Source organism: Ranitomeya imitator, chromosome 4 (assembly GCF_032444005.1).
Source record: "Ranitomeya imitator isolate aRanImi1 chromosome 4, aRanImi1.pri, whole genome shotgun sequence".
Classification (NCBI taxonomy): domain Eukaryota; kingdom Metazoa; phylum Chordata; class Amphibia; order Anura; family Dendrobatidae; genus Ranitomeya; species Ranitomeya imitator.
Window position 1 is genome coordinate 535,470,783 of NC_091285.1, and position 14,855 is coordinate 535,485,637.

A 14,855-nucleotide genomic window follows, 5' to 3' on the forward strand; every position below is an offset into this window, starting at 1 on the left:
ACGAGGACAGTCCAAAGGCTCAACCTGCCCTGAAGAGAAACGAGGATGGAAACCAGAATTACAGAAAAAAGGCGAAATCAAAGTAGCCGAGCTGGCCCGATTATTAAGGGCGAACTCAGCCAAAGGCAAGAAGGACGCCCAATCATCCTGATCAGCAGAAACAAAGCATCTCAGATATGTTTCCAAAGTCTGATTAGTTTGTTCGGTTTGGCCATTTGTCTGAGGATGGAAAGCCGAAGAAAACAACAAATCAATGCCCATCTTAGCACAAAAGGACCGCCAAAACCTCGAAACAAACTGGGAACTTCTGTCCGAGACGATGTTCTCCAGAATGCCATGCAAACGAACCACATGCTGGAAAAACAATGGCACTAAATCAGAGGAGGAAGGCAATTTAGACAAGGGTACCAAATGGACCATCTTAGAGAAGCGATCACAAACCACCCAAATGACCGACATCCTTTGAGAGACAGGGAGATCTGACATAAAATCCATGGAAATATGCGTCCAGGGCCTCTTCGGGACCAGCAAGGGCAAAAGCAACCCACTGGCACGAGAACAGCAGAGCTTAGCCCGAGCACAAGTCCCACAGGACTGCACAAAAGAACGCACATCCCGTGACAAAGAAGGCCACCAAAAGGATCTAGCCACCAAATCTCTGGTACCAACGATTCCAGGATGACCCGCCAACAGCGAACAATGACCCTCAGAGATAACTCTACTAGTCCATCTATCAGGGACAAACAGTTTCTCCGCTGGACAACGGTCAGGTCTATCAGCCTGAAACTTCTGCAGCACGCGCCGTAAATCAGGGGAGATGGCAGACAAAATTACCTCCTCTTTGAGAATACCCGCCGGCTCAGGAACACCCGGAGAGTCAGGCACAAAACTCCTTGACAGGGCATCAGCCTTCACATTCTTAGAGCCCGGAAGGTACGAAACCACAAAATCAAAACGGTGAGAAAAACAGCGACCATCGAGCCTGTCTAGGATTCAACCGTTTGGCAGACTCGAGATAAGTCAAATTCTTGTGATCCGTCAAGACCACCACGCGATGCTTGGCTCCTTCAAGCCAATGTCGCCACTCCTCGAATGCCCACTTCATGGCCAACAACTCTCGATTGCCAACATCATAATTGCGCTCAGCAGGCGAGAATTTTCTAGAAAAGAAGGCACATGGTTTCATCACCGAGCCATCTGAACTTCTTTGCGACAAAACAGCCCCTGCTCCAATCTCAGAAGCATCAACCTCGACCTGAAACGGGAGCGAAACATCTGGCTGGCACAACACAAGGGCAGAAGAAAAATGACGCTTCAACTCCTGAAAAGCCTCTACAGCCGCAGAGGACCAATTGACCACATCAGCACCTTTCTTGGTCAAATCAGTCAACGGTTTAGCAACACTAGAAAAATTAGCGATGAAGCGACGGTAAAAATTAGCAAAGCCCAGGAACTTCTGCAGGCTCTTCACAGATGTCGGCTGAGTCCAATCATAAATGGCCTGAACTTTAACAGGGTCCATCTCGATAGTAGAAGGGGAAAAAATGAAACCCAAAAATGAAACCTTCTGAACCCCAAAGAGACATTTCGACCCCTTCACAAACAAGGAATTTGCACGAAGGACCTGGAACACCTCCCTGACCTGCTTCACATGAGACTCCCAATCATCCGAAAAGACCAAAATATCATCCAAATATACAATCATGAATCTATCCAGGTAATTTCGGAAGATGTCATGCATAAAGGACTGAAACACAGATGGAGCATTAGAAAGCCCGAATGGCATAACCAGGTACTCAAAATGGCCCTCGGGTGTATTAAATGCTGTTTTCCATTCATCGCCCTGTTTAATTCACACAAGGTTATACGCCCCTCGAAGATCTATCTTGGTAAACCAACTAGCCCCCTTAATCCGAGCAAACAAATCAGACAGCAGTGGCAAAGGGTACTGAAATTTGACTGTGATCTTATTAAGAAGGCGGTAATCAATACAAGGTCTCAAAGAGCTATCCTTCTTGGCCACAAAAAAGAACCATGCTCCCAACGGTGATGACGACGGGCGAATATGACCTTTCTCGAAGGATTCCTTTATATAACTCCGCATAGTGGCGTGCTCTGGCACAGATAAATTAAACAGTCGGCCTTTAGGAAACTTACTACCAGGAATCAAATTAATAGCACAATCGCAATCCCTATGAGGAGGTAAGGCACCGGATTTGGGCTCTTCAAATACATCCCGGTAATCTGACAAAAACTCAGGGACTTCAGAAGGAGTGGAAGGCGAAATTGACAGCAATGGAACATCACCATGTACCCCCTGACAACCCCAGCCGGACACAGACATAGATTTCCAATCCAATACTGGATTATGGACCTGTAGCCATGGCAACCCCAAAACGACCACATCATGCAGATTATGCAACACCAAAAAGCGAATATCCTCCTGATGTGCAGGAGCCATGCACATGGTCAATTGAGTCCAGTACTGAGGCTTATTCTTGGCCAAAGGCGTAGCATCAATTCCTCTCAATGGAATAGGATACTGAAAGGGCTCCAAGAAAAAACAACAGCGCCTGGCAAACTCCAAGTCCATCAAATTCAGGGCAGCGCCTGAATCCACAAATGCCATAACAGAATAGGACGACAGAGAGCAAATCAGAGTAACGGACAATAGAAATTTAGACTGTACAGTACCAATGGTGGCAGACCTAGCGAACCGCTTAGTGCGCTTAGGACAATCGGAGATAGCATGAGTGGAATCACCACAGTAAAAACACAGCCCATTCCGACGTCTGTGTTCTTGCCGTTCAGCTCTGGTCAAAGTCCTATCACACTGCATAGGCTCAGGCCTATGCTCAGAGAATACCGCCAAATGGTGCACAGCTTTGTGCTCACGCAAGCGCCGATCGATCTGGATGGCCAAGGACATAGACTCATTCAGACCAGCAGGCGTGGGAAATCCCACCATGACATCCTTAAGGGCTTCAGAAAGACCCTTTCTGAAAATTGCCGCCAGGGCACACTCACTCCACTGAATAAGCACAGACCACTTTCTAAACTTCTGACAGTACACCTCCGCTTCATCCTGACCCTGACACAAAGCCAGCAAGATTTTCTCTGCCTGATCCACTGAATTTGGTTCATCATAAAGCAATCCAAGCGCCAGAAAAAACGCATCTACATCACGCAATGCAGGATCTCCTGGCGCAAGGGAAAATGCCCAGTCTTGAGGGTCACCACGCAACAAAGAAATAATGATTTTTACTTGTTGAACGGGGTCACCAGAGGAGCGGGGTTTCAAAGCTAGAAACAGTTTACAATTATTTTTGAAATTCAGGAACTAAGATCTATCCCCAGAAAACAAATCAAGAATTGGAATTCTAGGCTCTAACATCGGATTCTGAACCACAAAATCTTGAATGTTTTGTACCCTTGCAGTGAGATGATCCACACAAGAGGACAGACCTTGAATGTCCATATCTACACCTGTGTCCTGAACCACCCAGAGGTTTAGGGGAAAAGAAAGACAAAAAACACTGCAGAGAAAAAAAAATGGTCTCAGAACTTCTCTTATCCCTCTATTGAGATACATTAATACTTTGGGCCTGTTATGGACCTGGTGGTTAGGAGCACCCGGAACGACCTGATGGTTAAACTCACACAGGACAAGCTCTGGGAAGTGGGAGCTCTGCTGACCGCAACCCCTAATCCTATCACACAACTAGAAATAGCCGTGGAGCGTACCTAACACGACCTAGATGCCTCTTCACAGCCTAAGAGCTAACTAGCCCTAAAGATAGAAAATAAAGCCTACCTTGCCTCAGAGAAATTCCCCAAAGGAAAAGGCAGCCCCCCACATATATTGACTGTGAGTTAAGATGAAAGTCACAAACACAGAAATGAAACAGGTTTCAGCAAAGGGAGGCCCGACTTACTAAACAGACTGAGGATAGGAAAGGTATCTTTGCGGTCAGCACAAAACCCTACAAAAAGGCCACGCAGAGTGTGCAAAAAGACCTCCGCACCGACTCACGGTGCGGAGGTGCCACTCTGCATCCCAGAGCTTCCAGCTAGCAAAGCAAGGTCATGATAGCCAGCTGGACAAGGAAAACAATGAACAAATAATTAACTAGCAGGGACTTAGCTTCTGCTGGAGTAGACAGGTCACCAGAAAGATCCAAGAGCGAACTGAACCAGTACAAGAACATTGACAGCTGGCATGGAGTAACGATCTGAGTAGAGTTAAATAGAACAGCCAGCCAAAGAACAAACTATGTGACCTGTGGAAGGAACCTCAGAAGCAGCAGCTCCACTCACAGCCACCAGAGGGAGTCCATGGACAGAACTCGCCGAAGTACCATTCATGACCACAGGAGGGAGTTCGATAACAGAATTCACAACACCTTCCAAAAAGTTCAACTTTTGTCTCGTCAGTCCACAGAGTATTCTCCCAAAAGTCTTGGGAGATCATCAAGATGTTTACTTATTGCTCAGCAGTGGTTTTCATCTTGGAACTCTGCCATGCAGGATATTTTTGCCCAGTCTCTTTCTTACGGTGAAGTCATGAACACTGACCTTAAATGAGGCAAGTGAGGCCTGCAGTTCTTTGGATGTTGTTGTGTTGTTGTGTGGTCTTTTGTGACCTCTTGGATGAGTATTGCAGCGCTCTTGGAGTAATTTTGGTAGGTTGGCCACTCCTGGGCAGGTTGAAAACTGTTCTATGTTTTTGCCATTTGTGGATAATGGCTCTCACTGTGGTTCGCTGGAGTCCCAAAGCCTTAGAAATGGTTTTATAATTTTTCCACACTGATAGATCTTAATTACGTTGCTACTCATTTGTTCCAGAATTTCTTTGGATCATAGCATGATGTCTAGCTTTTGAGGGTCTTTTGGTTTACTTCAGTCAGGCAGGTCCTATTTAAGTGATTTCTTGATTGAGAACAGGTGTGGCAGTAAACAGGCCTTCGTGTGGCTAGAGAATTTGAACTCAGCTTCCCATAGATGTGATAAACCACAGTTAATTTATGTTTTAAGGTGGGGGCAATCATTTTTTCACACAGGGCCCTGTAGGTTTGGATTTCTTTTTCTCTTAATAATAAAGACCTTCATTTAAAAGCTGCATTTTGTGTTTGCTTGTGTTGTATTTATCTAATATATAAAATTGTTTGGTGATCTGAAACATTTAACATTTAACTTAGCACATCTTCAGTTGAAAAAAGTATCATAGATTTGATATATTTCTTGAATATGTGTGTTACTGAGCTACAGAGATTACAGCCCATAGCACATCTTCAGTATTTATAGCAGACACAGACAGAATAGTATAAGTAGGGGTGGACATAGAAAGAAGAGTATATGCAGGGGTGGGCACAGACAGAAGAGTCAATGTGGAGATGGACACAGAAGAGTATATGCAGGAGTGTACACAAACAGAAGAGTTTATGTTGGGGTGGAAACAGACAGAAAAGTGGTGACAAACTTACAAAAGAATATGAAGCCAAGAAGGGGGCAAATCCTTTGTCATACACCTGTATATACCATTTACTTTATCGGTCGCTGCTGAATTATAAAACTTATCTCATCAATCAGATAAATATTACCAATTTGTTTTTTACAATAGTTATTGCACTTTATACAGTGAAAGTAACCTTACCTCCCAGTACACAACATCATCAAAGCAGTTTTCATCTGATGGTTCCCCCCAAAATGGCAATTTCAGGAAGAGTCCTACATGAGTTGAAGAAAGTATCATAGATTAGATATATTTCTTGAATATGTGTGTTACTGAGCTACAGAGATTACAGCCCATAGCACATCTTCAGTATTTATAGCTGACACAGACAGAATAGTATATGCAGGGGTGGGCACAGACAGAAGAGTCAATGTAGAGATGGACACAGAAGAGTATATGCAGGAGTGGGCACAAACAGAAGAGTTTATGTATGGGTGGTCAGAGACAGAAGTGTATATGTGGGGTGGACACGGCCAGAAGAGTATATGCAGGGGTGGGTGCAAACAGAAATGTATATGTGCGGGTGGACACAGACAGAACAGTATATGCAGGGGTGGGTGCAAACAGAAATGTATATGTGGGGGTGGACACAGACAGAAAAGTATAAACAGGGATGGACACAGACAAAAGAGTATATGCAGGGGTGGACACAGACAGAAGAGTATAAGCAAGAGTGGACACAGACAGAAGTGTATATGCAGTGAAGAACACAGACAGAAGAGTATATACAGTAGTGGACACAGACAGAAGTGTATATGCAGTGGTGAACACAGACCGAAGTGTATGTGCAGGGGTGGACACAGACAAAAGAGCATAAGCAGGGGTGGACACAAACAGAAGAGTATATGCAGGGGTGGACATAGACAGAAGAGTATGAGCAGGGGTGGACACAGACAGAAGTGTTTATGCAGAGGTGAACACAGACCGAAGTGTATATGCAGGGATAGACACACAACAGAATAGTATATACAGGGGTGGACAAAGACAAAAGAGTATAAGCAAGGGTGGACACAAACAGAAGTGTTTATGCAGAGGTGGACACAGACAGAAGAGTATATGCAGTGGTGGACACAGACAAAAGATTATATGTAGGGGTGGACACAGATACAAGAGTATATGCAGGGGTGGACACAGACAGAAGAGTATAAGCAAGAGCGGACACAGATACAAGAGCATATGCAGGGGTGGACACAGACAGAAGAGTATATGCAGGGGTGGACACAGACAAAAGAGTATATGCAGGGGTGGACACAGACAGAAGAGTATAAGCAAGAGTAGACACAGACAGAAGAGTATATGCAGGGGTGGACACGGACAGAAGAGTATAAGCAAGAGTGGACACAGACAGAAGAGTATATGCAGGGGTGGACACGGACAGAAGAGTATAAGCAAGAGCGGACACAGATACAAGAGCATATGCAGGGGTGGACACAGACAGAAGAGTATAAGCAAGAGTGGACACAGACAGAAGAGTATATGCAGGGGTGGACACGGACAGAAGAGTATAAGCAAGAGTGGACACAGACAGAAGAGTATATGCAGGGGTAAACACTGAAATGATGTTGTAGACACAGTGATGCTGATTATAGTTGAGTGAATGTGATCGGGTCTCTACTTATTCAGCAAGCAATTGCACTTACCGAATAATCTGCAGAGGGAACCCAGCTTCCTGGATCACTACAATAATCAGCTGTTCGGCTTCGCAGCTGCATGTGTCGCGGCTGTGTGACAGTAACAACACATGCATGGAGAGCCCAACACACAGGCTCTACATGTTTGTGTTGTTACTGTCACACAGCTGCCACACATGCAGCTGCGGAGCTGAACAGCTGATTATCGAAGCGATATTCCAAGTGCAGATTGACAAAGAAAAATCTTCAAACCTTTATGAGCATAGTATGAGATACGTCCCACATGAGAGTGAGTGTGTATGTTTCCTTACCTACTACAGTACCTCCCACAAAGGCAAATGCCAGGGACACGGCGATTCCAGCAGCCTGATACCCTCCTTGTATGCTGGGAGTTCTCGATGCATATTCTCCTGTAAATCCGAACATCTCTATCAAACTAAAGGAAAAAAGAGTTTCATTATATTGTGACCACGTTGCATTATTGAGACAAACCCAATAGAAAAAAGTGATACAATGACATGCTCATACTATGATTTAAAGGGTTTACTTTGATTTAAAGGGTTGTCCAGGATTAGATAAAAAAAAAATCTATTTTAGTTTTAAAAACAGTGCCACCCCATCCATGGGTTTTGTCTGTTATTGCAGTCCATCTCCATTTAAAGTGTACCTCCACATTGAAAAGGAAAATGATAATAGTGCAGGATTATGGAGTATAATCATTTTTATTCATCACTCTATTACAGGTTTTTGTGGTTTACTCTCAATTCGGACTGCCCAAAAGTTAATGCTGTGTGCGGCTCTAAACTGGGCAATGCAATATTCGGGGCTCTTATCTGATGTCTTCAGCAGTGGAGGGATAAGCATTTTTGGTGCCTAAAGCAAAATCTTCAAAATACACCCAAAACCACTTAAATTTAGTGCAATAGCTGTCGAATATAGATTTGTTCACATTACATGGAGGACAAACAAACTCAAAGCAGAAGACAAATCGGAAACATTATGACTAGTGTTGAGCATTCCGATACCGCAAGTATCGGGTATCGGCCGATATTTGCGGTATCGGAATTCCGATACTGAATTCCGATACTTCCCGCGTATCGGATACCGGAATCGGAAGTTCCCAGAATTCAAATTGAACGCAGCAGCCAATGAGGAATGAATGAAAGTGTGGGCACATCCTGTTTAGCATGGTGGGCATGTAAGTACTGGCAAGGCTGGGATTGGCTGCTGAAATGATGTCACTCTGCACTATAAAAAAGCGCTGCCGCCATTTTGCGCTCACTCTGCTGTGATTTCAGTTAGGGACAGGACGCTGTGTTCTAACTGAGGGCCAGTCGAGCTAGCTAATTGCTTTATTTTCCTTTCCAAAGGCTAATTTAGCAAAACGCTGTGTGTTCTTCACTGTTCACCTTGCTCTTGCCTTGCAGCGCTGTTTTAACAGCGTTCTGCAAGGTCTCTGTGTGTGTGTGTGTGTGCAGCTCACTCTGTAGTCTGTGTGCAGCCATATACCCGGTTGTATTCAGCTCAGGGGGGGTTCACACTGCCTCACACAGTTGTTCTTTTTTGCTCTTAGTGCAGCCTGCTGCACATTTTTTCTCAAATTTCCTATTAGTGTTTTTCCACCAGTCTCCAGCTCTATTGTGGAAAAACACTACATAGGATAACCTAGAGGGGGGTTTTTGGGCCTTGCAGCGCCGTTTACGGCTGTCTGCACGGTCTCCGTGTGAGCCCAGCTCGCCCTGTAGTCTGTGTGCAGCCATAGCCGGTTGGATTCAGCTCAGGGTTCGTTACTGGCTCATACCTTGAGAAAAATTTTCCTTTTTTTCAAATAGTGCAGCCTGTTTAAAATTTGAAAAAAAAAATTCCTATTAGTGTCTTTCCACTCGTATCCAGCTAAATAGTGGAAAAACACTATATAGGATAACCTAGAGGAGGGTTTTTTGGCCTTGCAGCGCCGTTTACGGCTGTCTGCACGGTCTCCGTGTGAGCCCAGCTCGCCCTGTAGTCTGTGTGCAGCCATAGCCGGTTGGATTCAGCTCAGGGTTCGTTACTGGCTCATACCTTGAGAAAAATTTTCCTTTTTTTCAAATAGTGCAGCCTGTTTAAAATCTGAAAAAAAAAATTCCTATTAGTGTCTTTCCACTCGTATCCAGCTAAATAGTGGAAAAACACTATATAGGATAACCGAGAGGAGGGTTTTTTGGCCTTGCAGCGCCGTTTACGGCTGTCTGCACGGTCTCCGTGTGAGCCCAGCTCGCCCTGTAGTCTGTGTGCAGCCATAGCCGGTTGGATTCAGCTCAGGGTTCGTTACTGGCTCATACCTTGAGAAAAATTTTCCTTTTTTTCAAATAGTGCAGCCTGTTTAAAATTTGAAAAAAAAAATTCCTATTAGTGTCTTTCCACTCGTATCCAGCTAAATAGTGGAAAAACACTATATAGGATAACCTAGAGGAGGGTTTTTTGGCCTTGCAGCGCCGTTTACGGCTGTCTGCACGGTCTCTGTGTGAGCGCAGCTCGCCCTGTAGTCTGTGTGCAGCCATAGCCGGTTGGATTCAGCTCAGGGTGCGTTACTGCCTCATACCTTGAAAAACAATTTCCTTTTTTTCAAATAGTGCAGCCAGTTTAAAATTTGAAAAAAAAAATTCCTATTAGTGTCTTTCCACTCGTATCCAGCTAAATAGTGGAAAAACACTATATAGGATAACCGAGAGGAGGGTTTCTTGGCCTTGCAGCGCCGTTTACGGCTGTCTGCACGGTCTCCGTGTGATTTAAACTAGCTCTGTAGCCCGATCTGCACCAAAAAAAAGGTTAAGTTCACCAAACACAACTTACACTTGTGTAGGCCACATTTGCAAAATAATAAAGTTTAGTCCACAATTTACAACATTAGTGTTTCTTACACCTGTTAGGAGGAGCATTACAGGAATAAGCACACTAAGGCCTTAGTACTTTTCTGCTTATCTTTATCTGTCAACCAAGATGAAGAGGGCAGGGAGTAAGGCACGTGGGCGTGGGCGCGGAGCAGGGAGAGGAGCAGGGAGAGGACGTGGTGATTCTGTGCCTGCTGCGGGCGCCGGTGACTCGTCGTCACTCAGTTTCAGCAGGGAACAGTCCTTCATGCGCAGCTTTGTCGGAGAGCGCCGTGCACCGCTGCTGCGTGAAGACCAAATTGAAGCCGTTGTCGGGTGGATGGCAGCTAACGCCTCGGCATCGACTTCAGTTAGTGCCACATCCTCTCAGGCACAGAGCACTGGAGAGCAGCCATCTGTCTCTTCACCACCTGCCAAATTGGCCAGGCAGTCAGAGAGCCCAGGACAGGAGCCGTCTCTACTTCTGTTCTCTGAATCTCTTGGCTTGGAAACAGGGGGCCAGCCAAGCAGCATTGGAGAAATGGAAGAAGAGGCAGTGTGCAGTGATGCCCAACACCTTTTTCTCTCTGACTCTGAAGAGGCAGGTGGGCCAGTGCCTCCGGTGACCACAGCGCAGTACGCATCTGATGATGAAACTCAGGTGCCGCTTTCTCGTGCGTACTGTGCTGCTGAGACTACCCAGGAGGAGCAGTTGGTGGCAGAGGGTAGTGGAGATGATGAGGTCCTTGACCCATCGTGGCGTGAGGAACAGGAAGGTGGTGGGAGCAGCTCAGAGGAAGAGCTTCCTCTTACGGGCCAAAGAGGGAGAGGGAGGGGGAAGACTGCGGAGCCTGTAGCCTCCACTTTGGCACCCGTTAGGAGCCTGTCTCTTTCCAAAGCCAAAAAGGGCGCTCCCAAGACTTGCAGTGCCTGGTCCTTTTTTGACACAGTTGCAGATGACATTTGTTTTGTCAAATGCAAGCTGTGTCATCATAAAGTAAAAAGAGGGAAAAATGTCAGCAACCTCAATACCACAAATATGTGGAAACATGTGCGGACCAGGCACGCGGTGGAGTTACAGAAACACACTGAAGATGTAGGCCAACCAACAGCGGCAGCTACCACCTCTTCAGCTCGTGTTGCCTCTTCCTCCAGCTCACGCACAGCTGGTTTGGCTTCCTCCCAGAGACCTTGTGTAATTCCACCCACAGCACCACCTTCCCAGTCATCCTCACACTCCCAGTCTACTCTACAGCCATCGGTAGTACAGGCATGGGAGAAAAGGCGGGCATTCTCGGCCAACCACCCCCGAGCACAGGCTCTGAATGCAGGCATTGCCAAACTGTTGTCCCTGGAAATGCTCTCGTTCAGGCTGGTGGAGACTGACAGCTTCCGTGACTTGATGGCATTGGCAGTCCCACAGTACAAGGTGCCCAGCCGCTTTTACTTCAGCAGGCAGGCTGTCCCTGCCCTGCACAGGCATGTTGAGGCAAACATAAAACATGCGCTACTGAACGCCGTCAGTAGCAAGGTCCACCTCACCACCGATGCGTGGACCAGTCAGCATGGACAGGGGCGATATGTTTCCCTCACTGCCCATTGGGTTAATGTTGTTGAGCCAGGTACAGATCGTGCGAGTGGCGCAGGACGTGTCCTGCCCACTCCAAGGATTGCAGGAATCCAGTCTGTACGCATCGACTCCTCCTCTTACACCAGTTCCTCTGATTCCTCTCTGCAGGATCCGTCACAGTCCACCCCCACATGGACCCGTGAACGTTTACCTATGACCGACATGAGCACAGCCGTGGCCAAACGTCAGCAGGCCGTCTTGAAACTAGTTTCATTGGGGCATCGAAGCCACACAGCGCAGGAGCTCTGGAATGCTATAAAGCAGGAGAGCGATGTGTGGTTACTGCCAGCGAATCTCCAGCCAGGCATGGTAGTGTGTGACAATGGCCGAAATCTGGTGGCAGCTTTGGCCCTTGGCAACCTCACTCACATCCCATGTCTGGCACATGTGCTCAATTTGGTTGTGCAGAGTTTTCTGAGGGACTATCCGGATCTTGATGCCCTGCTGCACAAGGTCCGCCTAGAGTGTGCTCACTTGCGGCGTTCCAGCTTGGCCAGATCCCGCATTGCTGCTCTGCAGCGCCGATTCCGCCTTCCGGAACACCGCATCATATGTGACCTACCTACCCGGTGGAATTCCACGTTACATATGTTGGAGCGGTTGTGTGAGCAGCAGCAAGCAGTTATGGAGTACCAGCTGCATCAGGCGCAAAGAAGTCGCAGTCAGCGCCGATCAGACTTCACAACCACAGAGTGGGCCACTATGAAGGACGTCTGCCAGGTTTTGCGTCCTTTTGATTATTCCACGCGGATGGCAAGTGCAGATGATGCACTAGTCAGCATGACTGTCCCCCTTATCTGCCTGCTTCAGCAAACTTTGCAAGGGTTAAGGGATGATGTGGTGGAAGAGGTGGAGGATGAGGAGTCACCTTTTCCATCAGCTTCTGGAGAGTCAGCGCCACGTGGTTCCTCACAAAGGGGTACGCAGGGGCCAATTTGTGAGGAGGATGAGGAGGAGTCAATGGAGGAGGAAGAGCTCCGTCCAGAGGAGGGAGCGACACAATTGTCCAGTGGTCAGTGTGTACAGCGAGGGTGGGGTGATGACGAGCGGGCAGAGATCATGTCTCAAGCAGGGGACAGCGTTTCTGGGCCGGTTGGCACTCTGCAGCACATGGTGGATTTCATGCTGCAGTGCCTGAGAAACGACCGCCGCATCGACCACATTCTCAACATGCCTGATTATTGGGTGTTCACCCTCCTCGATCCTCGCTACCGGGACAACGTCCAAAACCTCATCCCTGCGTTGACCCGGGAGCGTAAATTGCGGGAGTACCACGACACACTGGTGAATTCCATCATCTTCTCCTGTCCAACTGAGAGGAGTGCTGCTAGTGCTTTACAAAGCAGCTCAGTGCGTCGAGGCAGTGGGGGAGGCTCTGCCCAAAGAGGGAGCAGAAGCAGTGCCTCTGCCCAAGGCAAGCCCAGTATGGCACAACTCTGGCACACTTTTGTGTGCCCGCCCCAAATGTCTACACCATCACCGGCGGCTCCAGTCAGCAGGAGGCAACGGTTCCGTCAGATGGTGACAGACTACATGGCTTGCCCTCTTACTGTACTCCCAGACGGCTCTTCCCCGTTCAAGTTTTGGGTCTCTAAGCTGGATACATGGCCAGAGCTAAGCCAGTATGCATTGGAGGTGCTGGCTTGCCCTGCGGCTAGTGTCTTATCGGAACGTGTCTTTAGTGCCGCAGGTGGTGTACTAACAGACCGTCGCATGCGACTATCCTCCGATAACGTTGACCGGCTTACTTTCCTGAAAATGAACCAGGCCTGGATCTCGCAGGAATTTGCCACTCCTCTGCCTGATTAAGTAATTGGGTGTCATCCAGGTCTCCTGCTGTGTTCATCTTTCTACCACCTGAACTGCTATTCCTGGGCTCCAACACCGCCAGTTGCGGCTCAGAAGTGCAGGCTGCACAGTAAAAACATACGACCCAGTGTTATTGGGTTTCAGTAACGTCAGCTGATCCCCAGCTGTGTAGCCGGCAATGTGTCCTGCGACCGCCACGCTGGCACAACAACCTAAATGTAAGGGAACCTGTCCCCCCCCCCCCCCCCCCGTCGTTTGTTACTGAAAGAGCCATCTTGTGCAGCAGTAATGCTGCACAAGGAAAAGGTAGCTCTTTTTTTTTAGCTCTTTGCACACGCAGAACTTAACACTTATAAAATGTGTTCACTGATACCGTTATACCGTCCCGGAGCTGGGACTTTCCTTCGTAATGTGACGCAGCACAGCCGTCATTCCTACCCCCTTGGTGCCATGCGCTGCCTCCTCAGCGTTGTTTTAAGCTGTCACGGAGCCTGCGCTGTTCTGTTATCCCTTGGGCATGCCCTATTTGCGCTGCCTGTCTTCTGACATAATTTGGTGTCAGGCTGGCTGCGCCTGTGCGGCCGCGGTGCCCGAGATCCCGCCTCGCAGTGTCTTCTGATTGAGTCACACTGCGGGCCTGGGATCCATGGGCATGCGCAGTGCATATCTTCCCCTCGGGCTCTCGCTCATTTCCCTCCGCCTTCTTTAGACTGTGCGCCGTCAGCTGATCCCTAGCATGCCACGGCCGTGACACCGCACAGTCTGAAGAAGAGGGAAGGAGGGGAGTGAGAGTCGAGGTTATGCACTGTGCATGCCCATGGTTCCAAGGCCCGCAGTGGGATTACGTTAGATGAGACTGCGAGGTGGGATCTGGAGCAGCGTGGACGCACAGGCACTGACAGCCTGACACCAAATTATGTCAGAAGACAGGCAGCGCTAATTGGGCATGGCCAAGGGCTAACAGAACAGCGCAGGCTCCGTGGCAGCTTAAAACAACGCTGAGGAGGCAGCGCACGGCATCAAGGGGATAGGAATGACAGCTGTGCTGTGTCCCATTACGAAGGAAATTCGCACCTCCGGAACGGTTTAACGGTATAAAGGGACACATTTTTAGTGTTTACTTCGGTGTTTGCAAGGAGCATAATTAAAAGAGCAACCTTTTCCTTTTGCATCCTTAGTGCTGCACAACATGGCTCTTTCAGCTACAAACGTCTTGGGGGGGGGGGTTAAAGGTTTCCTTTCAACTTGCTCCAATCAGGCTTCGGCCTACACTCTGTTCCTCTGCTCCTCCTGCTGTCCCTGGGCTCTAACACCGCCAGTTGGTGCCTGGAAGTGCTGTGTGCACAGTCAACAGTCGCTCCTCTGTTATTGGGGTTCAGTAACGTCAGCTGATCCCCAGCTGTGTGTGCGGCAATACCTCCAAT

General features: G+C 47.8%; 1 protein-coding gene across 2 annotated transcripts in view; it reads right to left on the reverse strand.

Moving 5' to 3' along the window:
- Positions 1–14,855, reverse strand: part of RHCG (Rh family C glycoprotein) — a 236,053-nt gene that overhangs the window by 5,697 nt on the left and 215,501 nt on the right. For both annotated transcript variants that reach the window (XM_069766218.1, XM_069766217.1), the window contains exons 8-9: positions 7,455–7,579; positions 5,654–5,727 (exon numbers count right to left, since the gene is read on the reverse strand). In XM_069766218.1, the coding sequence (XP_069622319.1) occupies positions 5,654–5,727; positions 7,455–7,579 (199 nt within the window). The remainder of the gene's footprint in view (positions 1–5,653; positions 5,728–7,454; positions 7,580–14,855) is intronic.